This window comes from Cyanidioschyzon merolae, chromosome 1 (genome assembly GCF_000091205.1).
Source record: "Cyanidioschyzon merolae strain 10D DNA, chromosome 1, complete genome".
Taxonomy (NCBI): Eukaryota; Rhodophyta; class Bangiophyceae; order Cyanidiales; family Cyanidiaceae; genus Cyanidioschyzon; species Cyanidioschyzon merolae.
The window spans coordinates 100,269-126,063 of NC_010127.1; the positions used below are offsets into that span (position 1 = coordinate 100,269).

Here is a 25,795-nt window from a genome sequence, read left to right on the forward strand (position 1 = left end):
CTGCCGTGTTAGCCTTCTCAACGAGCGCAACTGAGGCCGCCAAATCAATACATCCCAGCTGGAATAGATTACGATCTCATCGTTCTCTGTCGGTTCGATCATACAAACGACGGGTCCCTTTTCTACGAATGCGCATAGACAGTCCGGCAATTTCATCGGGTAAAAGTCTCATCGACCGAAAAAAACAGTTCGACGTCCCACTGCTGTATTCGGATGGCGACGTTCCAAGAAAGCTGCAGCTGCGATTTCGATGGGAAGGGGCCGTGTTTGAAATAGAACCCTTTTTTGCAACTGTATCCGAGTCTTTTCTGGACCATACGAACTAGCTGTTGAGAAACAGAGACGCCCTTGCCGGCCACTATCGTCGCTTTTGCTTTCCCATAGGTGATGAACAGGTCTTTTTCTACCACTGACAACAAGTGCTCTTAGACAGTCCCAGTTTTTGGTGCGGAGCGCATATGCTTGTTTCTTTTATTGTTCTATACTTATCTGAGTACAGTGGTATGACGGAACTGAATGAGGAATGCGGTCCTCCTTGCAATGTTCAGTGAGGAAGATATCCTACATTCAATTCGTCTACCATCGATAGGGTAAATTGTTTCTTGATTTGGATGCCCTGCTATGCACTGCAGAAAAACATTCGATTACACCCAGGGAAGGGTAACATAATTGAGTTGAAAGCGTATAAGACGCCCGGCCCCCTGACCGTTTGCATGGAAAAATGATTGTGGACTTGGGCTTCAGTCAACGCAGTGACTACTTCCAATAAAGTATGTGTCTGGGGTTCGTACGATGAGGGAGTACACGGATCGAAATTTTTCGACATGTTCTCTATCCCAGGTTTTCCTTCAGGTAACTGCTTAACATGGACAACATCCCGTTCCACAAATCCTATAGCGCATAGAACAGCTTGCTTTTGCATGCGCAGCGTATAAACTAAGCGCTAAGGGGATCTCCCCGAAGAAGTCCGTGATCAAAAGGCACCACAACAGGCGCTTAGACTGAAGAGCAGATCCGGGCCAGTCTTCAGTACTCTTTTAGGACGTACACTGAGCCAGGGAGCGAGCCTTCATGGACCATAGGGTGACACTCGATGGATGAAGTGCTATGAGCACCCCGGAGCGCACCTGACCTCAGCCAAATATCACTGACACAGAAGGCGCACCAACGGCATCTACAAACAAGATGAAAATGGCAAAAAATATTAATCACAACGAACCTCTGTGGAGCAAATTCGATGACAACGGCTGAAAGCCGTAAAAGACTAACTCGCCCGCTGCCATGAACTTCCTTCGATTGCTGACAAAGGTACCGGGGAAACACGGGAGAGCATCCCCGATAGAAGCTCGCGTCATCGGTTTACCCTGCGATGGCCGACACGATCCGAGATGTCCGAAAAAGCGCAGCATCCCTGCGCAGGATCATTTATGTCTTTATATGTCTAGTTTCTAATCGATCGCGCACGCACGCACGCACGCACGCACGCACGAGCAGGTGCGCGTGCCGTTTTCCCGCGCTGCACCGCTGCACGCAGGGCGACACGCTTGTCGACGTGTTGTTGTTGTGGTGGTGCTGTCATGGACGTTTTGGAGTGTCCTCCGAAAGAGACGTTCTCTGATCTCCCTGAGTGGCTGCAGCGAGATATCGGTAAAGGCATTCAGCAGCTTCAGGATGTGATACGTTCCAGAACGAGAGAAGAAGCCGGTGTCGTCGACGCTGATCCACATGCACCAGTCGAGGAACAGCCCACGTTCACGGACGTTGCGAGCTTTTTCTCACAAGTTTTAGAGCGTTTCGAGACAAGCGAAACGTTTACAGGACTAGATGAGTCACCGGCGTACGCTGAACTCTTACTTCTATACGGAAGGGCACTGCTCGGGGCGGCCTGGAACGCGCTGGAGCAGGAGGCTGCGGCGAAGGTGCTTGGCCCACCGGTTCCACGCTATATCGCTACGGACGCAGGCTCAGGCGCCGATGCGGTTACAAGCGATGACGAGCCCGAAAGGAATGAGGAAACGACATTTGATGAGGTACCTGACGGGGTTCAGGAGCAACCGGAAGACTTCACGCAAACGGGCCAGAATAATGCTCGAATACGGAGCGGAACCGAGCCCGCAAACCACAAGGCTGCTGCTGCGGAACCAGAAGTTTGCGCTGCAGTTGCACACGAGGCAGGCGAGTCAACCGGCGCAATGCCGCTATCGTCCGCACAGACTGGCAAGGACAAGTTGGACGAGTTTGCCACGGACACCCGAGAGGGACACGGGTTGCTTGGGACGCCTGAACATAGCCGCTCGCCCTGCGAACGCACCGTCTCGAAAAGTCTCGAAAAGGAATCACTCGGGAGAAACGGTAACGGTGCTGCAGAAATTCTTTCCAAGCAGGATGCCGATGCGGCAAATTCCGATCATCCAGATTCAAGTGACGTGAGCGACGGCGACGACGAGATTGAAGAAGGCCAAGTCGATGACAACAACGAAGATGACGAGGACGACGCACAACGAGCCTGGGAGGTTCTCGAATGCTCCCGTATGATATTCCTCAAGGCTGGCGAGCGTTATCTGCCACGCGTCTCTCTTTGCTATGAATTGCTCGGTGATTTTTCTCTGTATGTGAACGACGCTTTCGAGCAAGCGGCCGAGGATTACGCGCAAGCCATTGCCACAGCAGAACGCGCTGGTGATGCCCGCAGCAGACGGGTTGCGTCGCTGGCCCACCGGAAGTATGTTGCTTTGCGAAGCGCCGGCCGCTGGACGGATGCGCTCGACGCCTTGCTCGTCGCGAAAGCAATTCTCACTGACCAGTTCGAGCAAGTGCCGCAGGAGGAACGCGAGGATGTAGCTGCGCTCGTGCAAGAGTTGGAATCAGAATGCCGGATGATACGTGATGCTGTGCGCGGACTCGCAAAACAGGAAGAATCCGCTCGTGAGCATTACCCGGCCTCTTCTGACAATCGAAACCGGCAGTGCCTATCGGCGAAGACGGAGAACATTACTGGGCCACCACCGGCCGATGCTGTGCCGGTTATGCCACGACGCGGTGTGAAACGTGTCGCCGCGGACCTGAAAGCCGACCCTGGGCATCACGACGAGAAAACCGGTCCAAGTTCAGCAAAACTGGCAACAGGGAGCGCTTCCACAGATCCGACGTCTCCGCAGTGAGTTGCCGACTTGGTCACAGGGCGCGGTTTACCGATGTAGCTGCAGCAACCATAACAATAGTAATAATCGTCTGTACGAAGCGTCTACACAAATCTGACGATCCATTGCAGTAGCGCGAGGCAGTCGGCGTCACCGTACGGCACTGTGGCGATTGTCGTTCTGGCAACGCAGACGCTCCAACGCATGCACGACTATGAGCATTGCAGTTGGCGAATAAAGCACCACAGGCCACGCATTCTTCAACTTATGCTGAATGCTATTCGCCTGATGGCCTTTCATCAACCGTTCTCCGTGATCGCACTCATGAAGTATGACGAGAATTCGAACAGCGCCCGTCAGAGAATGACTGCACGTTTCTCGACCAGAACAGTCTGGATTAAGGAGGATGCTCGGTACCGGCTCCGATCGATGATATCTAAACTTGTTCAACATGGAAAACTTACAAGTCCAGCCCGGTGCGCTGATGCCGCCCCGACGACCTTTCGTCTGCGGATAGCCGCCCAGGACTGGGGCGTTTTTATGTCCGCCTGGTGCTGTTGCGCGGTAGCCGTGCGCGTGATGCGAATCCTGCTTCTGCTGCTTCTGCTGCTTCTGCTGCTGCTGGCATGTAAGTACTCTCGCCTGATGCTCACGAAAAACATCGTCAACGTCGAATGCTCACTCAGCGTACAGCGTCACTGACTCGCGGCGGTGGCAACAGCGAGATCGGAGTCGTCCGCAGATACTCCCAATCGCTCTCGTCGAAAAGGTCGCCAGGCTGCAGGGCATTTCCTGTAGCTGTCTTGGTCTGCAGTAGTGCCCTGCACCGCTGCCGTGCCTCCTCTAGGCCGCAAACACGTTCAAGCAGCTCTGCCCGCGTCACATTTTCCGCAATCGCCTCCAAACAATCAATGACTACGGAGGCGTAGTTCGGTGACTCTTTGTCGAGACGCGGGCGCAAAAAGCGCCATTCGCCAGCCAAACGATCATAAGTGCATTCGATCACCGCCTCATGCCAACGAGCGTAGTCTGCGAACCACTCGCGCTTTAAACGACTCGGAAAATATACCTCTCGATAGCGCACGACTCCGTTGTCGCCGCGATAGCCGAGAAACGCGCGGACGTCGTTGGCCGGATCATTCCCAGCCTGTAGCCAAAGAATGAAGTCGACCGTGTTATGCGTTGGGTATTTGTACTTGAGAAGTGCTGCACAGGTGCGCAGGGTATACGGCAAGCCAACTGGGGTAAAGATGATGCCGTCGTTGCCACTCTGAAAGACGCCATCGCTCCGCAAGTGCCGATACGTGTACGTCGGAGCGCCGCCTTGAGGGTCATCGGCTTTCCCGGAACGACCCTGGTAAATGCGCGAAAAGAGCAGCGGAAGCTCAGCCTTCTCATAGACGTCTTTGCGTCGCACTCGCAAACAGCCCGCAGTAGCGGGGTGCAGGGCACGCGGCCCCGTCACGTACCGCTCGATAGCATCCAGGCGGACGCGGTAGGACTGGTAGGCGATGCCGGTGTCGCCCTGGATAGCGATCACGTCGTAGGCGAGGTACTCGAAGCGCTCGATGCACTCGTTGTAGACCAACTCACCATCAAGAAGTGTGTCTTGGTGCAGAGAGCCGTCAGGCATCATAAGCACCGGATATGGCGTCACAGCAAATAGGTCGAGACGTCGATCCACCAGCAGAACGCCCAGCTCTGTAGCAAAGAGTAGATAGCGAACGCCGTCCGATTTCTCCAGGAGCAGGTAGTCGCAGTCACGTACCATTGAGAAATGGCGTCTTGACAGCGTCACCGGCATACTGCCAGCGAAGGAGCGCGGCGGCTCGGACGCTCGTGCTACCCTTTGAAAAAGGCTCTGAAGCCGGACGAGTAGTTGACCTTTTTCGGCTGGTGGCAGACGCACGTAGCCGGCCTCCGCCATTTTCGCTTCACGGTTGGTTGCCTCTGTTACACCGGCAGCAGCGGTTGCAGTAACGCTCGAGCGACACCCAGCAGAAGCACAGCAGGCTACTGGGCCTGCAGTGCGCGAGGCTGGACCCGTAGCCGGGAGCAGCTGGCAGCGGTACCGGCAACAGACGAACGAAGTGCAACACGACCCGCTGGCGCCGAATCCCGCTGCGTCATGGACGATCAGGACCACCTCGTATTGTCCGCGGTGGATCAACAGATTCGGAAATACTTTGGCGTGGATATTCTGGGCCCTGGATCCGTAGAACCTGCTGGAAAAATCTAGCATACAGTCTCTGGAGGTGTATGCCACTGGTGACCGTTGCTCCCGAGCGACCTGCGTGTATGCACGGACGCTTTGCTCGCGAATATTTACGGGTGCGTCAGCATCTGTCCATCGACCTGTATGCACTGATGCTTCGCGCTCGAATGTTTTCAGGTGCATCGTCGTCACTGCATTGGCCTGGGGCGCACCCGCTCGCGACCATGAACGCGATAAACAGGTAGATGTCGCCATGCTGCTTCATTCATGGAGCGCTCTACGAGTCCTCGTGCTCTGGGCAGTACACCATTAGCTTGTTCTCGATACTATGTTTGCATATGAGATTAGCTGAGCTGACATCTTACAAATGGCCAATTCGCTGCGAACCGGTGCCCACTGCGCTGAGCTACGAGTACGATTCCTGCAGCAAAACGCCCCTTGAGAGGGAATGCGCAGGTTGGATTCTCTGCCAGGTATCCGTACGCATGCAACAACATGATATTCGGTGTTGCGCTTACGTGGCGAGCGCGGTGCCACCAGGCTCGTCGGATGGCTTCAGGAATGTCCCTCGCAGCTGCCTCGCAGAGGTCGTTATCGATGGAAGTGCATGTTGCAAGTGTACAGGCACGTGCTCGAGCGTCGCATTTCTGAACGACGCGGAATCCAGGCAAGTCTCGGGTATATTTGGCCAATACAGAGGGAACAGCTGGGCAGAGAAAATGGGTGTTTCGCTGAGCCTTGCATGATTGCAGTTCGCGACAACATCGTCTCGTCCAGAGAACGCACAGAGCAGCAGCACTCGCTTCACGGAATTCGCATATGCGTCTCAAGTGCGCGTTGTCCAAATAGAACTCGATATAGGACTTGACAAATTTGCGGGTCTGTACTGGGAAATGAAGCGTTGTGGATCTGCTTGTAGTGCGTCGCGCAGCAAGGGTGCGTATCGCGCTCGCGAGCATGTCTTGCGCATGCGCGCGTGCTCGCAGCGGCAATCAAGCCCAGCTTCCGTATGAGTTACATCGCATGGCGCGACAGTCAGGGAGCAGCAAAGCCTGATCATGGATTTATTTTTGCAGTACGCTCCAAACCAAAGCCGCCGTCTATCCCCGTGGCATTTTCGGAACAATGCCGAAATGGCTCTCAAGGAACGCATCCCACAGGACAATCGATCCCCGAATCCCGGCTGGCTGGGGCTCGCGGCAAGCCATCCATGCAGCGCTGAATCGCGCTGAAGCCCAAGGCCTCTCTGCCGATCCAGTTCGTACATGCACCATGCGTGTTACAACTTTAGCGGGAAATATGTAGTTGCGTGCGCGAAACCGCTTCCGCCGATCTAGTTCGTACATGCACCATGCGTGTTACAATTTTAGCGGGAAATATGTAGTTGCGTGCGCGAAACCGCTTCCGCCGATCTAGTTCGTACATGCACCATGCGTGTTACAATTTTGGCGGGAAATATGTTGTTGCGTGCGCGAAACCGCCTCCGCCGATCTAGTTCGTACATGCGCCATGCGTGTTACAATTTTAGCGGGAAATATGTTGTTGCGTGCGCGAAAGCGCTTCCGCCGATGTACGCGCGTCGGTGCTGTGGCGACGATTGCGGCCCCGAAGCCAAGCGGCGCTCGCCGAACAACAACAACAAGCGCACCGCACCGCATTCGAGACGCGATCCCTCTAGCTTGCTAGCGCAGACCACGACGCTGGAAGAGGCGGCACGCTCGCAGCGAGCGACGGGCTCTCGGGCTGGCCTCTCACTACAGGCAGTATGGGGCACAGCAGCAGAGTGCACTGGTACATTACGTACGGCGATCGAGTGCTGAATCCTTTGGATGACACCGGCTTCCCCGCCGATATCACCTTGAAACGCTTTGTTGAGCGACTTTACGCATGGACCGGCGTGCCACCGGCTCAGATGCGCGTAGTGCTACGTAGCAAAAACGGCCAAGAGCTGGTTCTGGACTCCGAAACTATCTCGTGTGCCGAAGCAGAGACGCTCACGTTGGCGTCTGTCGACTCGCGTCTCCCGGAGCCTGTGCACAGCGCAGAAGTGATCGCCACTGGGCTCGTAAACCCGACAGCGAGTACTGCTGCCTGCTGCAAAGACACTCATGATGGCTCAGACGACGAAGTTAGCTACGAAATTAGTGAAAGCACATACGCTACTCGTCTGGACACATACAGGGCCAAGAAGCAACAGCTGTGGGCGGCAGGTCGCAGCCAACTGGCCGTATCCCTGCGTCCCGGCTTGCGATGTAGTCTGCGAAACTCCAATCGCAAAGGCCACATTGCCTATGTGGGACCTGTTCCCGCACTGACGATCGCTGGTGATGACACTTGGATCGGCGTCATTCTCGATGAACCGAACGGAAAGAACGATGGCACTGCACCAGACGGCACGCGCTACTTTGAATGCACTGCGAATCACGGGCTCTTTGTGCGTCCAGAACGAGTCCAAGTGTGCACAGACGACGCTGAGCATCCAATCGACAGTGCGGCAACGACGAAAACGGATACAGACGGGATTCCTCTGGAAATCTAACCGACGCCTTCGATGCAGAGAGTGTTGTTTGGAAAGCGGTCGGATACGTTTTCGGATAAAGTGGCTGGATATGATGGCGGCACTTTACAGACGCTTCGCCCGCGCGGCATCGATACGAGGTCCGGTACGACGGGTACGAAATGTTTTGACGGGAAAAATGGGGGCGCGCGCTGTCCCCGCTTCGCCGCATCCCTACCGGTACACACCACAGCGTTATACCTGTAGAAAGCTTCTCATAAATTGCTGTATTTCCTAGTAATGTATCCGTAGCAATTCGAGACACGACGCGACGCAAACGGATCGGATCGTTTCCGTACCGACAGGGTGTGTGCGCTGGGCGAAGCGCTCATGCGCGTCCATACGCTTTAATATCGAGGAGTCAAACTGTACGATCGTTCACCAATCGCTGAGGGAAACCGTTCCCATTATATATATCTCTATATTGATCTCGAGCCTTGTTGGATTGCTGAAGCGTAGGAAACTAGTGCGTGGCTCGGGGCGAGCATCCAATGCACTCGCTCTCTGCAGCTGATTTCTATTTCATCGAAGTTCTTCCACGGTTTGGCTCAATGCTTCCGATAAGTCCCATGCGATACCATCGAGAGTTCGCTGGACACACCCGCGGATCGTTTCAGAAGTATGGCAAATTTCCCGGCGTTGATCAGGACGCTCAAGATCTGGTGCAGCATGCGTTTCCAGGCTCTTTTCCTGGTGGTATCACTTCAGAGCAAGCCTTTCACCTGCGAATGTCTCGCCATTTAGCGTTCGGTCATCATATTGTAGTCCATTTCGTGCATCCATCTCTCTTGCACTCTCTGATTCTCTACCTGTTTTAGCATGCGCTCGTGCTCGTAATGCATCTAGATCGTTCTGAAATTATCGATGCAAATCGTACGGAATCGATGCTTGCATCAGGTGTAGGCACTGGCCGACAGAGCAAAATGCAGGATTTGTATGCTACTGCATGTCCAGCGGCACGAGGTTAAACAAAATGACAGAACTTGCAGGCCGTTTTCCTGTATGACTCGGTAAAGAGGGCGGCGAATGCAGGTTTTGCGCCAATGTACGTCGAAAACCGTCGACAAACTAAAGCGATTTCTTGTACGCTCGCCAAAGAGCGTTCGCATCAGCCATATGGACACTCATATACTCTCTGAATACAGCGCACAAAGCGCAACCTGCTGCTCGATGGGATGCTCGAAGCGTCGAGATGGGTCCTGATGCCCTCGCTCCACTCGCTGGTGCGCCTCGTGGTGTCGCTCATGTCCGACTCTCGATGATACCGACACCTGGAAATATTGAGAGGCTTCTTCTGTTTTCGAATCGAGTCATTGGCTGGTGCTCTTGATGAAGAGATATGGCGAACGTGTTGAGGTGCTTCAACCCGGGATCCACGCCCTTGGGAGAGTCCTCCGCTTCATCTTCCTCGCATGATTTTTATGGGGCTCGCTGCTCGACTCTGGCAATTTTTTCACAACATGCTTGCAAACGGATATTCCGATTGTCTCCATGGTCCGTGAAAGCCGCTTTTCATTTGCTCCCCGTAACCGAGAACGCTCGAATGAGCTCCGCAAATGCGCTTCGCAACGATGCCCAATGCTGTTTCAATGCTCGCAGGGACCAGCCGTTCCTCACTGCGCAGGCCATGAACGATTCTATACGATTGCCTACGGTCATATCACGGTCCCTGATAGGACCCATAGAGACCAGATGACTAGGCGCTTGACGAGGCTGGAGCGCTCGGGTACCGATGTGGGCGTCTGCTCTGCTCCAGAGCGCTCTCTTCAGGAAATCTTTCTCGTCCAAAACGCAAGCACAGCAGATTCCAAAATTCCTTTGTCCTTTGAATGCAAAGCGCATTGGTCCGCATTCGAGAATACCACGGTGAATGTAGACGAACTGAGGAGGCACTCGATCTCACTGCGACTCCTCGTCTGAACTCGCTACCACCTCGATCTCTTCCGCCTTTAGCTCATCATTTGCTTCCATCGCTACCCCAAGAATTTCGTCGATTCGTCCGCGAATTTCTGCGCCAATACGATTGGGGTACAGCGCCCACGGGATGCCCCTAAGATACGCTCGAGACTGATCCGCGTATGCTTTTGGTTTACGATGACAGTTTCTTATTTTTGGTACCAGCGCTGTAGATGTTGCGATCGCCGGAGTGGTGCGGGCACGCGTCAGCTTGTTCAACGGAGCAGATATGCAAATCTCTGATCCTATGATGGATGCGCACCTCATCTTCTGTCCCGAGCATCAGCTATGTTTTCGCATGGGAATTCGATCGAAGTATTCCACAGACAGCTGGACAGCTTTCTGTCCTGCTCTAGGAACGCCTGTGAAGAGTTGGTCGACGAGATGCGTCAAGCCGAGAGCAGACGAGCGATACTCTCTCGAGTTAGACTCTATTCGATGCTCGCTGGTACGCTGCATCTATCAGAGTCGCGTCTGCGAACGACTCGTCAATTGGGCCTTGCGCGTAAAACTGGCGTTTGAACAACGTCCAGTACGCTCTCGACTCGATTGTACCGCAGATAATAAGCTGGCAGGCAGACCAGCTCAATGCTAGTCCCAGATGCCTGCTGCTTGACCCCTGTTTTCTGGTGGAAAGCGACGTTTTCTATGATCAGGACAGAGTCATCTGGGAACGATGGGTCACGACTTGTGCTTCGACGACGGATGAGGTATTGAACGATCCTGCCCGTTCTGCGGTTTGCCGGTCACCACACGAATGCAATGCGGTTTACGGCGGTAGCTGGTCCCCTTCTCGCTTGTGTTCCATTTTCGAATGACAGTTTGCCGCTCATGGAGAGCCCATATACAACTCTATTATCTCTCGCCGATGAAGCCCCATTGAATGAGACAAATACAGGGAGTTCCTGTGACAAGCGTTCGCGTTTCAGCACGAAATCGATGAAGCATTGGTCATCTTCAGATGGTCTCCCAGAGAAGCGCATTTTTTTCTTTATACACCTGTATCTCTGTATCCTGCATATATCCATGGTGCGGACGCTTCACAAGCTGTGCCCTCTCTGGAAGCATTTTTCAGATCATGTACGTAGTCGATTGGACTGATGAGTAGGTAGTGTTCCGATAGCGTTTAACATGTTCTTTTTTGGGCACACGACCATCCGAATAAGGTCTAGACAAATAGCAGTTCATCCATCTGCTGTTCGTTGAATGCCTAGCGTGCAGTAGCAAGGCCGGTTTTCCATAAGATATCATGCAAAGCGTAAACGCATTCCGCAACCTTCTTCAATTTTCTGCACAGATTCCTATCGTTCACTACCAGCGGAAAAAGCCAACAAAAACAAATTGGCGTGCCTGTACAGGTATTCACGAGATCGATGCGATGAGTATAATGCCGCCGTAGCGCGTGCCCTTGGTACCTAGGCGAACGCTGTCAGCGCCATCATGTTCCTGGATCCGCTTTAGAACCAGTTCGCTTTGAGGCCACTTGGCCGGTCTCCATGAGGCTTCTCGTAGCGATTCGGCACGGCTTCGGGCAAACCAGCGACAAGCAAATGACCGACATCGCCCAACGCTAGACAACGCGGCACCGCAGTCGTTGGACTGCGAGTCTCGAATAGAACCGTCGTGACTGAGCTCGGCGCAAGCCAGAATGCATTCCAGAAGAGAGCCAGCGGCAGCTCCAGGAGATGTGCTAACCAGGTCAGTCCGAAACCGCCATGGCATACGACGACAACCGCAGCATCACGCCCAGCAGTGCCCTGTGCTCTGGCGACTGCCGCATCGACCTCAGTGAGCCGATAGACACCGTTCGGCTCACGCGTATAGCCATGCCGTGCAAGAAACGCATCGCTATTCATTACAAGCGCCTGAAAGTCGGACCTGATCTTATCGTCGAGTCCAGGAACGAGTTTCCATTGGCTCTCGTGGTCCGGTAGCGCTCCGGTCGTACTGCGACAGCGGCTACGCACCAAAGCAGCATCCATATCCCAGAGCGCCCGCCCGCCTTGCCCAGCAGCAGGCGCTGTGTCTGAGGCGCCCGCGTTCGAAGCACTCGCTCGCCAGGTCACCAGTTCCTGGGTCCAGGTCTCGATCTGGAGAGGCAAGTCCAGTTCCCTTGCTATGTACCGAGCAGTCTCCTGAGCCCGACCCATCGGTGACGTGTACACGCAGGCGATGAACGGTCGCCTTCGCACATGGGCGTGTCCGAGTCTGCGAGCGAGCGCTGCCGCCTGTAGTTTCCCATCAGCGGTGAGCGAGTCCGTCGCATAGTCCGGGTCAGCGTGTCGCACTATGATCAGTCGCATCTGCTAAAGCGGAACGATAATGTCGTCTATGAGAGTGCCAGAAGCAATCGTCCACACAACGTGTCGACGAGGACGCGTTGGTGACGTGTTTCCCAGCCGGTGTTCGCCCGGCGAGTGCCCAGCGTCTCGAGTCGCCGCCCTGCCCACCGCGCACGGTAGACGCTGAGGGAAACGGAAACCCGGTTTCCAGACCAGTTGTACTGACCTGGCAACGCGTGGGTGTGCGTGGAGGTGCTCGCGAGGCGACCAACCTACCGGACTAGGAGATCTACCCTCGACTGCCTTCCGCGGGGTATCGCTCCGGAGTTCGCTGGACAGCAACAGCGACCATTACGCCTATCTCGGACGACAACAGAACGGGTCTAGTTCGCTGACTCTTGCGTACACCTAGGCAGGTACAGGTTTCTTCCCAGTGCCATGAATAGCAGGAAATGGGGCCCTGTTCTGCGACTGCTTCATTTTCCTCTCTCGCATCGCCGGCATTGCATGCTCCGGCCTCCTTTTTCCCTATAGCTCTGGTTTCAATAGTCAAAGGATGCTGATAGCAGCGTTCAAGTCCCAATGATGACGCATTTGATGCGCATGCGGAAGTTGCGATCTACGCTTCGCTTGCCAGTTTTATCATGGTAAACGGTCTTGATGCGTCCTTCACAGTGGTGACACTTGAGTGTGGTCGGGTGTTCGAATCTGCCGTCGATACCGCCTCCACCGGGAGCTGCCCTGTGGCGCGTGAATGCTCACGCCATCGTTTGGTACGTGCCGCTGACGAGTCTAGAAGTCTTCCCGAGGCCATCCTCTGATATAACGCCCGGTACCGTACCCTACGATCAGGGTCGTCTTCGGGTGATGCCCTCCACGAGCATGCTCTCTGCTGCACGCGCAGGTACACGCTGTTTCATGCGATAGAGGATTTGCGCAACTAGATGCTGTTCATGATGATACGAGTCCCGTATGGAATATCCAGGCTAGAGAACGAGTCGAGAGGTTTCCAACCAGCTGCGCTCCCTTTGTGCGAACCGGTGGTGCACGCTCCACTGCAGGCGATCGTTGCGACGATTCAGGTCTGTATCTAAGACCCTCGTATATGCCAACGGAAGAGACGAGCGCCTCTGAAAGCATATCTCGTGAAAGATTCGTATACGACGTAGAATTCTATTTCGTCACTGGTTCGATAGAAAGCAGGATTCTGCTCTCGAAAGGAATCGAATATTTTCCGTGAGAAGTGCACTGAAGTTTCTGCGGGAGCCTGTGAACAAGTCGCCCAGGGACGATGTCGAGCTCTGTTCGTCATCAATCCAGAGGCGCGAGTTGCTGCGCGTACGAATTGCCTTGCACTCGAGAGATCGAAAATTTGAAGACAAGCGTGATGCCAGCATCCTGAACGCAAGGAAATGAGACTAGAACTGGTTTTCCCATTTGCGTTGGATCATGGTATGGATTATTTCACGAAACCTTGTTTGAGGGCGTCGCGAATCCTCTTTATTCCAGTAGGCTGACGCATTCCAGCGGCGAAGCGTCGAACAAGCCACATCGTAAAAAACCCCCAAATATCCTGAAACTACCAATGAATCCGCAAGCCCTCATTGCTGCGGTTCCAGTGCAGCGGCCATTCATCTAAAAAATGAAGGAAGAATCACAATGCAGGAACAGCAGGAACAGCAGGAACAGCAGGAACAGCAGGAACAGATCCTTGTTCCAGATCAATCAGATGCATCATTTTAGCGCACCATTGACGAGACTCGAACTCGAAAGCGCATCCCAACCAGGATATTTTCCAGACTGTGTGATCATACGGCGTCCTGATTTGTCTCCTGAAGGCGGTGCAGTCTTCGAAGATGACGTTTGGAGCGTGCATGATCCCACATATCCCGTGCATTCAGCAGGACGACTTGCCGGCAGATCTGACACTGAAAGGTATCCCGCGAGCGCTTCTCGATGGCTGGGGGTAGCACGCTATGATCGCCGTCGGACTGCGCATCACTACAAGTCGCTCGACTGGTTGAGTGCAACTTCACGATGCGAGCAGTTTTGACTGTGAGCTGTGTCTCAGGGTCGTGCTGTTGGCGTCGATCGTCTGCACGGCACTGCGGAGCATCGCTCGCCTCGCCCGAGTCGCTCAACACGTCATTCGCTGGGTCGTACGAAGGTTTGGTACTCGAGTCCATGACAGCGTCTAGCGTAGCCGCATCTCTAGGTGCAACCTGGTAACGGCTGGCTTGCATTCGGGACAGACGGGCGAGTTGGTCTTCGGCGACGTCCTCCTCCTCTGGATCGGACTCGCTCGCCAACGAGTCGGGTCGATCTCCAGTAGACACCGTCGTCTCGGAGTCCTCGGACTCGCTGGTTGAAGTGAGCGCATCATCACCGTACCAGGTGTTCCAGGCGATGCGTTTAATCATGGCGGGTCGGTGGCCTGTGCACGCTTCCCCCTGCAATTGAGACTCCCGAGAGCAGTACTCGACGCGATCGCAAACTTTGGCTCTCTGGAACAGAGGATCCGCCACCAGCCGCCAACGCAAGATCCTTACAAGGAAAGTAGCACCCTTTTGAAAAAAAGCGCTCTTTCACCAACCCCGAGCAGAGAACGGCACCGCTCTTCTGCAACGCCTCCTTTAATACAAAGGCGCACTGCTGGCCAACTGGTGTCTGTTCTCAAGGAAGAAACTCGGCAAGTTCGGGAATCGGTACCCTTGCCCACCAACCAATCAGATAAACACACCAGCAAGTGGTTCGAGTTTTCCGCTTTGACTCGTTGGAACGAAGCAACGCCTCCGAGCAAGTCGAGCGCAGTGGATGGTGGAGCTGTTGCGGCCCGAGCCAGCTCGAGATAGAATTCTTTATCCAAGCCGCGCTGAGCATCGTTTTTCACCCGCGGTGCCACTGGCTTCCACGGATGGTATCCCAGAAAGAGACGTCGCGTGCGGATGAGGTAACTATCACCATTCCAGTAGAGCCTGGTGATGCCGAGGCCGGACGAGCGGCTGCTGTGTCGGCAGCTGCCGTGGGGCGCGCTCTCCAGACGGCCTTGCAGCGAAAGGCGTCTGCGGCGCCTCGACTGGCCCCGCGTGAGGTCTGGCTCTATGACCCTGGCTATACAAGCACGGCCTGCTGTCGCTCTGCAATCACTTTTATTGACGGTGAGAACGGTATTTTGGAGTATCGCGGGTTTCCAATTGAAGCGCTCGCAACGACCTGCGGCTTCTACACCGTAGCGTACATGCTGCTCGAGGGAACGTTTCCGGCGGACGCAAAGGTGCGCGCCCAGTTTGCCAAGAGCATTCAACCAGGTCTCGACCTCGACCCTGTTGTCGCAAACGTCGTAGAGAGCTTCCCGCAGGAGGCGCACCCGATGACGGTCTTTATGGCTGCGACGGCTGCATTGAGTGCGAGTCGCCCGGCATGGAACCCCGCCCTCGTTCGAGGCGATGGCGGCAGTTTGCGGTTGGTGTATCGCACTCGCGCTGAACGTCAACGTATCGCACAGGAATGCATTTCGTCACTCACCAGTATCGCTGCAGCGGTTTTCCGTCACATGCGTGGTTGCCCTGTGCGCTTTCCGAAGAGCACACAGCACCTGCGGGAGCATCCTCTGGATGCCTTTGCCCCTGACGGGTTCGCGCGAGCCTTCCTGCACGCTGCTGACCCCGAAGGCACACTCTGGCCTGAGCAACGTCATGCATCGGCAGTTTTCGCCGAAACCCTGGATGTCATCTTTGTACTGCATGCAGATCATGAACTGAACTGCTCCACTGCAGCGATGCGTCACCTGACTTCAGCAGGTTCCGATGTCCTGACCTGTTTGGCAGCTGCGATCGGGGCACTCTATGGACCGTTGCATGGCGGCGCAAATGAGGCAGTTCTGAACATGCTGGAGGAGATCGGCAGCCCGGAGGCGGTGGAAGCCTTCGTCGCATCCGTGAAGCGTCAGGAACGGAAGCTCATGGGATTTGGTCATCGCGTTTATCGGAGCTATGATCCACGGGCAAAAATTTTGCGAACGCTAGCACAACAAGTGTTGCGGGAGGCGTCCACGGAAGGTCGTACTGCAAACGGACCGACGACTGCGAACGGCGCATCAGACCCGCTGCTGATCATTGCTCAGACGCTGGAGAAGCGAGCACTGGAAGACCCCTACTTTACGGAACGGAAACTCTATCCTAACGTTGACTTTTACTCAGGGGTTTTGTATCGCGCGATGGGTTTTCCGAGTGTTTTCTTTACAGTGCTGTTTGCCATTGCGCGCACTGTTGGCTGGCTTGCGCACTGGATGGAGATGCTCGAACGGGACGCAACGGATGCTGAACGCAAAATCGTACGCCCTCGACAGATCTATATCGGAAAGCGGCGACAACGCATCCCGCTTGAAGCGGTGGAGAAACGACCTGATCGCCGTTCGAGACTGTGAACCAGATATGAACTCATGATGAATGGTCGCACCTTGCGCATACGATGCCACAGAGCGACGATTTGATCGCCATACGCGACGATGAACCCGATATGAATTCATGATGAATGCTCGTATCCTACGCTTGCTCGCAATCTGTCCATATAGCTGACGGATCCGTGCCCTGACCCGTACTGGATTCGTTCCTCATGTCGTTCGTAAACGACGCGTGCAAGGTACCGCGTGCTGCCTAGACCCCAACCGACTCAGCGGCATGCAAGCCAACGCAGGCCTTGACCGGCCTGTACTGCGCCCTCGGTCCCGTAACAAGTGTTTGTATCTCGAACACGACTCGAAAGCGCAATGTTCCGTTCAAGGCGTCACGGCGATAAGTGCCCGCTCCTATACGGTACGCTGCACCACCAAGGCGTCTTCCATAGCGAATTGGAAGCTATCGTTGATGCCGTCTAGCTTCCTGGTTTCCTGGGTGCATACGAGCGAGCCTTGACGCCACTCCCCGCAACGTCAAGTGATTCATTGCCGAGCCCAACTTTAGATTTGAGAGCGGTCACTTTCTGGGAACTGCTCGCGTTCCAGTCCCGCATTTTCGCTCGCGTCGCAGACGCGCGCAGGTCACAGTCCAACGACCGGTCGAAGCGAAATGCATAAATATTCCAGGTACGCTGCTTTAGAGCTGATCCATGAAGGCCTCGAACTGAGATGCTCGATCGGGTCCAAGACGCAGAACGACAACCGCAGCAGACGTCGCATCTGCATCTCCCAGCACGAGCGACCTGCTCGACGAGATTCTCACTCAAAGCCGCAAAGTTGCCTGGTCGACGAGAGCCTGCTGTGCTGACCAGAACATGGCTAGGAGGCACATCGACGTCCTCACTCGAGGGCACCCCGCTCGGCCTAGCAACGACAGACCGCACGACGATGAAGTTCCTGCTGCTACTGCTAACGCTGCTGCTGGCGCTCTAGTCTGACCCTTCTTTCCGGTATCCATGAGGGTTCTCGCTCTGCCATTTCCACGTGGACGCACACATTTCATCGATACCGAGCTTGGCTTCCCAACCGAGGAATGTTTTGGCAAAGCTCGGATCCGCGTAGACAACAGCAGCATCGCCTGGTCTTCGCGCAACAATTTTGTACGGAATACGACGCCCGGACGCTTTCTCGAAAGCTTTCACCATCTCAAGCACGGAGTATCCTCGGCCGGTGCCAAGGTTTACCGCAACGCAGCCCACGTTTGCCTCGTCTTTTTCAAGTTTCTCTAACGCCGCCACATGGCCCTTTGCTAAATCCACCACATGAATGTAGTCACGAACGCCGGTTCCATCCGGAGTGGGGTAGTCATTCCCGTACACCGAGAGAAACTCTCGGCGTCCGACGGCAACCTGTGCGATAAACGGCATCAAATTATTCGGAATACCCACGGGATCTTCCCCGATACGCCCGGAAGCATGGGCACCAACGGGATTAAAGTAGCGCAGGATGAGAATGTGCCAGTCGCGTCCACCATGTGGCGAGGCGTGCAGATCCCGCAAGAACTCTTCAATAAACAATTTGGTTTTGCCGTATGGATTCGTGGCACCAAGTGGTGATGTTTCCGAAATCGGCACCTTTTCTGCCTGCCCGTACACTGTCGCCGACGATGAAAACACAAATCGACGACATCCGTGGCGGTTTAAGCTCTGCAGAAGGTTCAACGTGCCAATCAAGTTGTTCCGGTAATACCGCAACGGTTGCTCTACAGACTCGCCTACAGCTTTCAGGCCTGCAAAGTGAATACAAGCGCTGATTGGCGCTGATTTTGCCACAGCAGCGTCCAGTGCAACGCCATCCGTGAGGTCAACGGCTTGAAACTGCAGCCGCTGCTCACTGGCCCCGGTGAGCTCCCGTACCCTGCGCAGCGCCTCCTCACTCGAGTTGCTCAGGTTATCCAGGACAACCACATCGTAACCCGATTCAAGGAGCTCTACGACCGTATGACTTCCAATATAACCTGCCCCTCCAGTTACCAATATCCTTTTCGTATGATCCATAGAAGATTACGACGACTATGATGATGATAGTAGTAGTGGTGGTGGTGAGGATGAGCTCGTCGGCGAGGGCGTATACGTGCCGGTGTACCAGAAAGCCGACACGTCCCCGCGCGAGCGATGCTGAGACGCGTCTCGGGATCCCCGGGCTGCACCGGTGCCTGCGCGCACATCGTCGCGAACCGCGCCAGCTGCGCTCGTGGCCGCACATTCCTGTAACCGCTATGTACCGATTTGGAAAGGGCGCTACGCGAGCGCCCCATAGGCGTTCGTGCTGCCTTCGGGAACGACGCAGAAGATCTCCTGACCCGCTCGATACGGTGGCGTCTCTGCTAAGTGTGCGTGCGTGCGTGCGTGTGTGCCTGCGTGCGTGCCTGCGTGTTTCCACACACTGATGCTTGTCGATGCGCAGCGCAGAGCGTGCCGCTCGAACGGAATACGAGTCGCTCTGGATAACGAGGCAGAGGGTGCGCTCCCAGCGCTCAGGCGTTGCCCGGATCGCTCATTTCCTCCAGCTTGTCATTCCGGGCTCAAGGCAGGCTAGCTTGTGTAACCGATCAGCGTCCTGATCGACGATGACGATGACGTCGAGTCTTGCGTTCTGCAGCGAGTGAGCTGCGTCTGGAGCCGGCGCCCTCAAAGGCTTCGCAAAGGCATGCATGCCTCGTAGGGCGAGCGCAGCAGCGGCTTATCCAGTGGAACAGCATTCAGTTGCGGTAAGCTTCATGTCCATCTAATCAGTGTATCGAGCATGCGATTATGCAGTCGACGCATTCTGGTCTGGAGTTCGTGGAACGCGGCGGCATCCGGGTGGGGATATGAGCGGCCTCTTCGCAGCTGGTTGCCGCCAACCAGCATGCGCTTGAGGACCTCCGCTTCGGATCAAGGATCTTTCAGCTTCTAGCAAGCTTACGCACAGTAGTAGCCGCAGACAACCAAGTCCGTCGAATCATGGAAGAGCGTATGCTGAGGTGGCAAAGAGCCGCGACGTTCTTGCCAGCTGCCGAGATCGCCACGGAGCCATCGCCGCTCATGGGAGCGCACTCGCCAGCCCGCCGAGAAACGAAAACGTAAATGCGAAACACCATTCTGCACCTAGAGGCCGGCAGACATGACTACCTACCATTCGAACAAAATCCCACTTGCGCTATTGGCGCAATGCTCGCAAAGCGAACCCAGCGATGCCATGGGTTATCATGCGCCTGCGAACGATCCGATGATCCGCCGTCCCGTGCGCAGTGTTCCGCTTGTAGCGCTCGATGCTGCCGCCGCGACGCTGCAGCCTGCACTCGAAGCGAAGCTACCTCCCTGGCATTGGCGCTATCCACCGCAGATCAGGCACTGGAGGCGCCGCCTTACGGCCATTGCCGAAACTACCGCCAAGAGCGTTGACGCTCCAGAGCAGTGGAACGTACGCCCGTCTATGATGCAATGCAGCAATCCCCAATGTATGATGTCCATTATGATCCAAGATTGAATCAAATGGACTCAAGTGCGAACGGGTGGCGATCTATGATGCAATGCAGCAATCCCCAATCTATAACGTCCATTATGATCCAAGATTGAATCAAATGGGCTCAAGTGCGAACGGGTGGCGATCTATGATGCAATGCAGCAATCCCCAATGTATAACGTCGATTATGATCCAAGATTGAATCAAATGGACTCAAGTGCGAACGGGTGGCGATCTATGATGCAATGCAGCTATCCCCGCATCCATCATATCCATAATGATCTATTTAGTATAAATTTAGCACAGCGCTAATTTACACACGAGCCCACCACCTTGCATCTCGCGGACCTGCAGACGCTCGTCGCCTGGCAAGTGCCACCAGTACGCACGACTGGGCGCCACCAGCGCAAACGCAGCCTTTGCGCTCAGGGTCGCGCGTATGGATGCACCTGCGCCTGCAGAAAATGACGCGCTTATAGTGGCTGGAAAGCGTACACCGCTAGGTTGTTTGGGAGGCGCTCTGGCAGGTGTTTCCGCTGTAACCCTGGGTGCTGCTGCGGTACGAGGCGCCCTCGAGGCCGCCCGCATACCCGGCGCTCTCGTTGAGGAGTGCTATTTCGGCTGCGTCCTGAGCGCGAACCTCGGACAGGCACCTGCACGCCAGGTTGCGTTGCAGGCGGGCTTACCGGTGACTTGCTGCTGCACGACCGTGAACAAGGTGTGCGCGAGTGGTGCAAAGGCCATAGCGCTGGCCGCACAGTCCATACTTCTGGGGCAGGCTGATGTAGTCGTCGCCGGAGGCATGGAGAGTATGAGTCAAGCACCCTATTGCATCGGGAATGGCGGCTCTGGTGGGCCTGAGGGCGTTCACCGCGTCCGCATCGGTGGCCTGCGCCTCTTCGATGCTCAACTCGTTGACAGTATCATGCGAGACGGTTTACTGGATGCATCACCGGCAGGGAAACCTGCGCGCCCTATGGGATGGTATGCAGATGCCTGCGCTGTCCATCATTCAATCACCAGGGAGGAACAGGACGCGTACACGTTGGAAAGTTACAGACGCGCCCAAATGGGCTGGGAATCGGGTTCCATGGCCGAAGAAGTCGTCCCTGTCCCGCTGAATTCAGCAGACAGCGCATCGATTGCACGAGATGAGGAGCCGTGGCGTCTCCAAGCCGACAAGCTACCGCGCTTACGACCGGCTTTTGATCGAGAGCGAGGCACCGTCACAGCTGCAAATAGTTCCAAGATCAGCGACGGTGCCGCTGCAGTGGTGCTGGTCTCGCGCCGCAAGGCTCGCGAACTCGGCCTCATTTCCGCTGACAGCGCAGCAGCCGAGGATACGCTTCGTGACGGCAGACGATCTCGTTCCATTTTTCAACTCGTTGCCGCAGCTGATGCTGAGCGTGAGCCTGAATGGTTCACGCTCGCTCCCGTGACCGCGATTCGCAAGCTCTTCTCGACTCGCTATGGACTTGATGCTAGCGACATGGCAAATGTTGATTGCTGGGAAATCAACGAGGCATTCAGTGTGGTGCCTCTGGCAGCGATCCGGGAGCTGCCTCGGATTCGTTCCGAACGCCTGAACATGCGAGGTGGTGCGGTATCGTTGGGTCATCCTCTCGGTTGCAGTGGAGCGCGCATTGTTGTCACGCTGTTATCTGTTCTAGAGGAGCACCAATGGGAATACGGCGTTGCTGCCATCTGCAATGGCGGCGGCGGCGCTACTGCGCTTCTCATTCGGCGACTGGCTTAGAGGGCCAAGGCGGACGTGAATACCGCGGCCCGGAGCTCAGAACGCCGCGCGTCTGCGCACAGCAACATAGCAGAACCGCATACTGAGTGTGACGTAAGCGTCAGGGTAGACTTGGTCGCGCTTGGAGGACGTTTTGGCACAGGAAGCGCGGGCTTGAAAAGCAACCCGCATTCCAAGTGCGCTGGTGCGGCTGCGGCCATGGGAGCATCTGCGAACTGCACGTACACGACAAACAACGGCACGGTCGAGCCGACTATATGCGTGTGGGCGCAGCTCCGCCTTGGTTTTGTCTTGAGTGCGAATAGCTTCCATGTGTTGTCTGTGGACGTCGTCTGGCCCGTTGCCTGCTCCGAAAGCTTGGCACTAGAGCATCCCAGCTGCAGTGCGGCTTTTCTGTATTCGCGCGTCTACTGCTGGGGCTCGAAACATGTCTCGCCAGGATGAAATGGCATCTGAGGGGATGATCGAGCGCCTGTGGACAACACTGCGCGACCTTTTCTCATACGCTAGCCGTATTTCGCAGAGACATCCAGGAGAGCGAGCAGCGGCAGCGAAGCTGTCATTCGAGTTGTCAATCCCTGGCACTCTGCCCAGCGCTGATCGTCATGATGAAGCGCTGCTGTGTTGCTTCGCGATCCACTTGAACGCCGGACTCGTATTCCCCTGAGACCTCGCTGCCTTTTCGAGTTCCGGCTGCGATCGCTGCTGCACGGAAACCAATTGAATTCCCCAGCAGCAGGTCTTCTGCTCCGGTGGCGTTGCTATCGAATACGCTTTCATTCGTTGGCGTCGGCGGAGCGTAGAGGCTAGTCTCAACCGAGCAACGTCATTCATTATCGAGCGTGCGTCCATCACATCCCTGGGGCATAGCGATGGTAGGTTTGCCGCCCCGTACCATATCGGAGAAGTATTCTCGCGCTAGGGTGCAATCAGGTTCCCGAAGCGACGCTGATCGTGGCGCTTTGGGCATCAACCCAGACGACAACGCTCTGTATCCATCGTTTCCTAACGAGTCGAACGTCGTTGCTGAAGCGCGCTTTGATACAAGCAACAGGCAGACGAAGGCACGTGATGCACTTTCGTGGCTCGGGAACGCCTTGAACGCCTTGGACGCTCTCCTGCTGGTCGAAATGCTCCTTGGGCCCAAATCCTGACGACGCTTCAAACGATACTCAATCCTCAGTAGTCTCGCGTGATACAAACGCATGATCATTTATCCGTTCGAAAGAAAGAACGGTTTCCAGTGTGTGTGTATCTACAGCTCTTCAAGCTCACTGTACTGCTGCAACAGACTCCATCAGTGGCTTGTTCCAGGCGGGAATGCAGTGCCCGCTCTCCCTGTTATTACAGTTTTTGCGTTGCATTTCTGGAGCGCTCCAGCACAATACCTGTCTCCAGGACAACACGATTCCCTTGAACGTTCGTTCGCCACAAACTCACTGTAAGTTCCGCAAGCAGGACACATTTCCTGGTTTTGATCAAGCGGTTCATCGCTTGGTCCAGAGCGTTCTTATGTGCGTGATTGCTGGTGACAGCAGACTAGCGCAAGCCTCTCGGTTTCAATTCCGTTGCCGTCTGATGTCCGTACAGCTTCGTGTACACCATTTGGTGCATCCGGCTGGATCTCAAGCTGTTCCCGTCAACCAGTCGCCGAGTGCAGACGTGCTCGTGATACTACATGCCGTCCTAGAGTCATTGATGGGAAACGTACACCATCGCTTCCTGCACGCGCTGGACGCTCTTGTCAACGGAGCATGCGAACAGTCTCTGGACGCCGCAGCACGTCCAGCGCCCTGGGCAACCAATTAGCAAACCGAGCTATCGATCGTTTCCTGGTCCAACGCATTGAAGTTCACGTATGCACGCTTGTCGCTTTCGTGCAACTGGAGACGTTGGAGGGCCCCAGCGCTGTCCGACGTTCCCCCTGTGAACACCATGCGCATAACCTATTCAGACGCTGACGTACTACCAGACGCGTACGCTCTCATACATCAGTCGCGCTCATCCAGACCAGTCAGGTGAGCGTGAGGCGTCTTCAAAGCCAACAGGGTACGCTTCATGATCCATTCGGCGAAGATCAGCACATAGTATTCGGGTTTGGTTTCGGATTGATACTTTTTGGCAACCGCCCTGTAGATATACATTCCCATTGCCGATATGGCGCGACGACAGGTCATGGTACTCTGGGGAGCGTGTGTTTCATGCTCTGATCCTACGATCAGGCCGAATCGCATGCTGTGTACCGAGCATCAGTTGTGTTTGCGCACGAAGATTCGATCGAGAAATTGCAGATGAATGTGAAAAACCGGCAGCCTTTCGTCCAGAGTCCGTACGAACTGTTTCATCTCGGGTTGCGTCCAGGTGAGCGACGCTCAGCAGACCATTCTCGACTACTAGGGGCCACGATCGCTCGTGGCGTCCAGCAACTCACTTTTCCGGAATGCTGGCCCTACTGATGTCCTCTGGCAGGCAGGCCTTGAATATGGTTTTGAGAACGATCTTTCCGCTCCGACAGTTTACCTTCACGTCGCGCGTCGCCCTGTTTCCGGGAGAATCTTTCTCCTCATTGTCCGATGACTCCTCCTCGTCCTTCCTCTTCGCCTTGTTATAGACATGACGGTGTGGCATGGATGTGGTCCCCTGTCGTCGTTTCCGTTATCTTCCTGGGACGAAGAGGCGCTGGGTGGACGACCAGACCCGAACTAACCTTTTCCGTGCATGTACCTCCGACTCCTCTAATATCTTTTCGTCTTCCGCTCCGTCGTGCGCACGCCCACGAACCGAAACGCGTGTCTCGAGTCCGCATTGCGTACGAGCAGAAAATCAAAACCGCAGCTCAGAGTTGATGAAGGCGGCGCAATGCATTTCAAACCAAGGCGCCAAGGGTGCGACTCACTCGTCTATTCATCATTGAGTGTAAACTCGGCGTTCGAGATACGAGATAAGACCTTCGAGTACATCGAATCAGCGAGCATAGGCTTGTACGACGAATAGCTCAACGCCAATGTCAGCTACATACTCCTTGACTGATTGTAAGTGATGGAGCCTGGCGTCATCTACGGCCAGTACAAGAGAGTACGGGTCCGACGAGCAACGATGAATTCCTCGACTGAGGATGAGGTATTGAAGGATCCAGTCTGCACAGCGATTCCAGCTTCACCGTACCACTGAGTCGCCGCAAGTGTAGATGCTCTCGGCATGCTCGCTTGTCTCTTCCTTACCAGCAGCGGTTTGCTACGCCTTGCGTGCCCTTGCACTGGCACACGACTGCTCGTGTCTGAATTCCCATCGAAAGAGACGAGCTCCCGTCGGTCTTGGAATACGCGTTCGCGTTCCGTTACGAACTTGATCAGGGGTTACTCAGCGCGCGACGCGCTCCCATGGACACGTGCTATCTCCTTGGTCTGTTGGGGTCTCTTGATTCGCGTTCGTACCAACCGTTCTGAAATATCGTTTCCTGTATATCCTCGGTACTATTTCTTAGAGAATTATGGGGTGAAATGGATTGAAGAGTTGACTCTCGTGTACACTGAGATCGATAAGGTCTGTTTTGGCAGGTAACATGCACTCGACGGACACCCAGCAGCGTGATTCACTCACTTGTTGACCGTCGTTTGTCTGACGTGCATATTTAGCGCAAACTTGTCGCTAGTTAGCAGTGATAGGAGCACGTCTCCCCGCAACCTTTTCCAATCCATAAGTTACCATCCTTTTGTTCCATACCCCTGAACTATCAAATAAAAACAAGAACCGCGTGCTGTAGCAGGTACGCCGCTGCGCCCCCAGCCAAGCACAACCGACACCAGGCACAGCGGGTGCGGCGAGTCTCTCTCTCACCCGGGACGCTTCACTCGGAACGAGCGTGCCGGGCCTTCAAGTCTCACGGGTACACTCACTACACCACGCAAAGAATGGCCCACGTACTCGAGCCGCAGACTCCCGAATCCCGCGAAAACTTCGCTTCAAAGCCGCAATAACGGAAAAGA

General features: G+C 55.2%; 8 protein-coding genes and 1 non-coding gene across 9 annotated transcripts, besides 1 other annotated feature; 4 read left to right on the forward strand and 5 right to left on the reverse strand.

Annotated features, from left to right (window-relative positions):
- Positions 1–1,577: 1,577 nt before the first annotated feature.
- CYME_CMA034C (hypothetical protein) lies at positions 1,578–3,161 on the forward strand (the record flags this gene model as incomplete). Its single annotated transcript, XM_005534981.1, has 1 exon — positions 1,578–3,161. The coding sequence occupies one exon, from the start codon at positions 1,578–1,580 to the stop codon at positions 3,159–3,161; it is 1,584 nt and encodes a 527-aa protein (XP_005535038.1).
- A 661-nt stretch (positions 3,162–3,822) lies between these two features.
- On the reverse strand, positions 3,823–5,067 carry CYME_CMA035C (probable mRNA guanylyltransferase; the record flags this gene model as incomplete). The annotated part of the gene is made up of 1 exon (XM_005534982.1): positions 3,823–5,067. One exon carries the CDS (start codon positions 5,065–5,067, stop codon positions 3,823–3,825), a length of 1,245 nt encoding a protein of 414 aa, XP_005535039.1.
- Positions 5,068–7,120: 2,053 nt separating this feature from the next.
- CYME_CMA036C (similar to tubulin folding cofactor B) lies at positions 7,121–7,894 on the forward strand (the record flags this gene model as incomplete). The annotated part of the gene is made up of 1 exon (XM_005534983.1): positions 7,121–7,894. One exon carries the CDS (start codon positions 7,121–7,123, stop codon positions 7,892–7,894), a length of 774 nt encoding a protein of 257 aa, XP_005535040.1.
- Positions 7,895–11,325: 3,431 nt separating this feature from the next.
- Positions 11,326–12,171, reverse strand: CYME_CMA037C (hypothetical protein; the record flags this gene model as incomplete). Its single annotated transcript, XM_005534984.1, has 1 exon — positions 11,326–12,171. The coding sequence occupies one exon, from the start codon at positions 12,169–12,171 to the stop codon at positions 11,326–11,328; it is 846 nt and encodes a 281-aa protein (XP_005535041.1).
- Positions 12,109–13,719: a sequence feature (possible transcribed region).
- A 239-nt stretch (positions 13,720–13,958) lies between these two features.
- Positions 13,959–14,570, reverse strand: CYME_CMA039C (hypothetical protein; the record flags this gene model as incomplete). The annotated part of the gene is made up of 1 exon (XM_005534985.1): positions 13,959–14,570. The coding sequence occupies one exon, from the start codon at positions 14,568–14,570 to the stop codon at positions 13,959–13,961; it is 612 nt and encodes a 203-aa protein (XP_005535042.1).
- Positions 14,571–15,064: 494 nt separating this feature from the next.
- Positions 15,065–16,576, forward strand: CYME_CMA040C (citrate synthase; the record flags this gene model as incomplete). The annotated part of the gene is made up of 1 exon (XM_005534986.1): positions 15,065–16,576. One exon carries the CDS (start codon positions 15,065–15,067, stop codon positions 16,574–16,576), a length of 1,512 nt encoding a protein of 503 aa, XP_005535043.1.
- Positions 16,577–17,535: 959 nt separating this feature from the next.
- CYME_CMA041C (UDP-glucose 4-epimerase) lies at positions 17,536–18,603 on the reverse strand (the record flags this gene model as incomplete). Its single annotated transcript, XM_005534987.1, has 1 exon — positions 17,536–18,603. One exon carries the CDS (start codon positions 18,601–18,603, stop codon positions 17,536–17,538), a length of 1,068 nt encoding a protein of 355 aa, XP_005535044.1.
- Positions 18,604–20,492: 1,889 nt separating this feature from the next.
- Positions 20,493–21,809, forward strand: CYME_CMA042C (acetyl-CoA acetyltransferase; the record flags this gene model as incomplete). The annotated part of the gene is made up of 1 exon (XM_005534988.1): positions 20,493–21,809. The coding sequence occupies one exon, from the start codon at positions 20,493–20,495 to the stop codon at positions 21,807–21,809; it is 1,317 nt and encodes a 438-aa protein (XP_005535045.1).
- A 1,205-nt stretch (positions 21,810–23,014) lies between these two features.
- Positions 23,015–25,787, reverse strand: CYME_CMA043T. Its single transcript, XR_002461192.1, has one exon. It is a non-coding gene; the product is annotated as a hypothetical transcript (transcript).
- Positions 25,788–25,795: the final 8 nt, after the last annotated feature.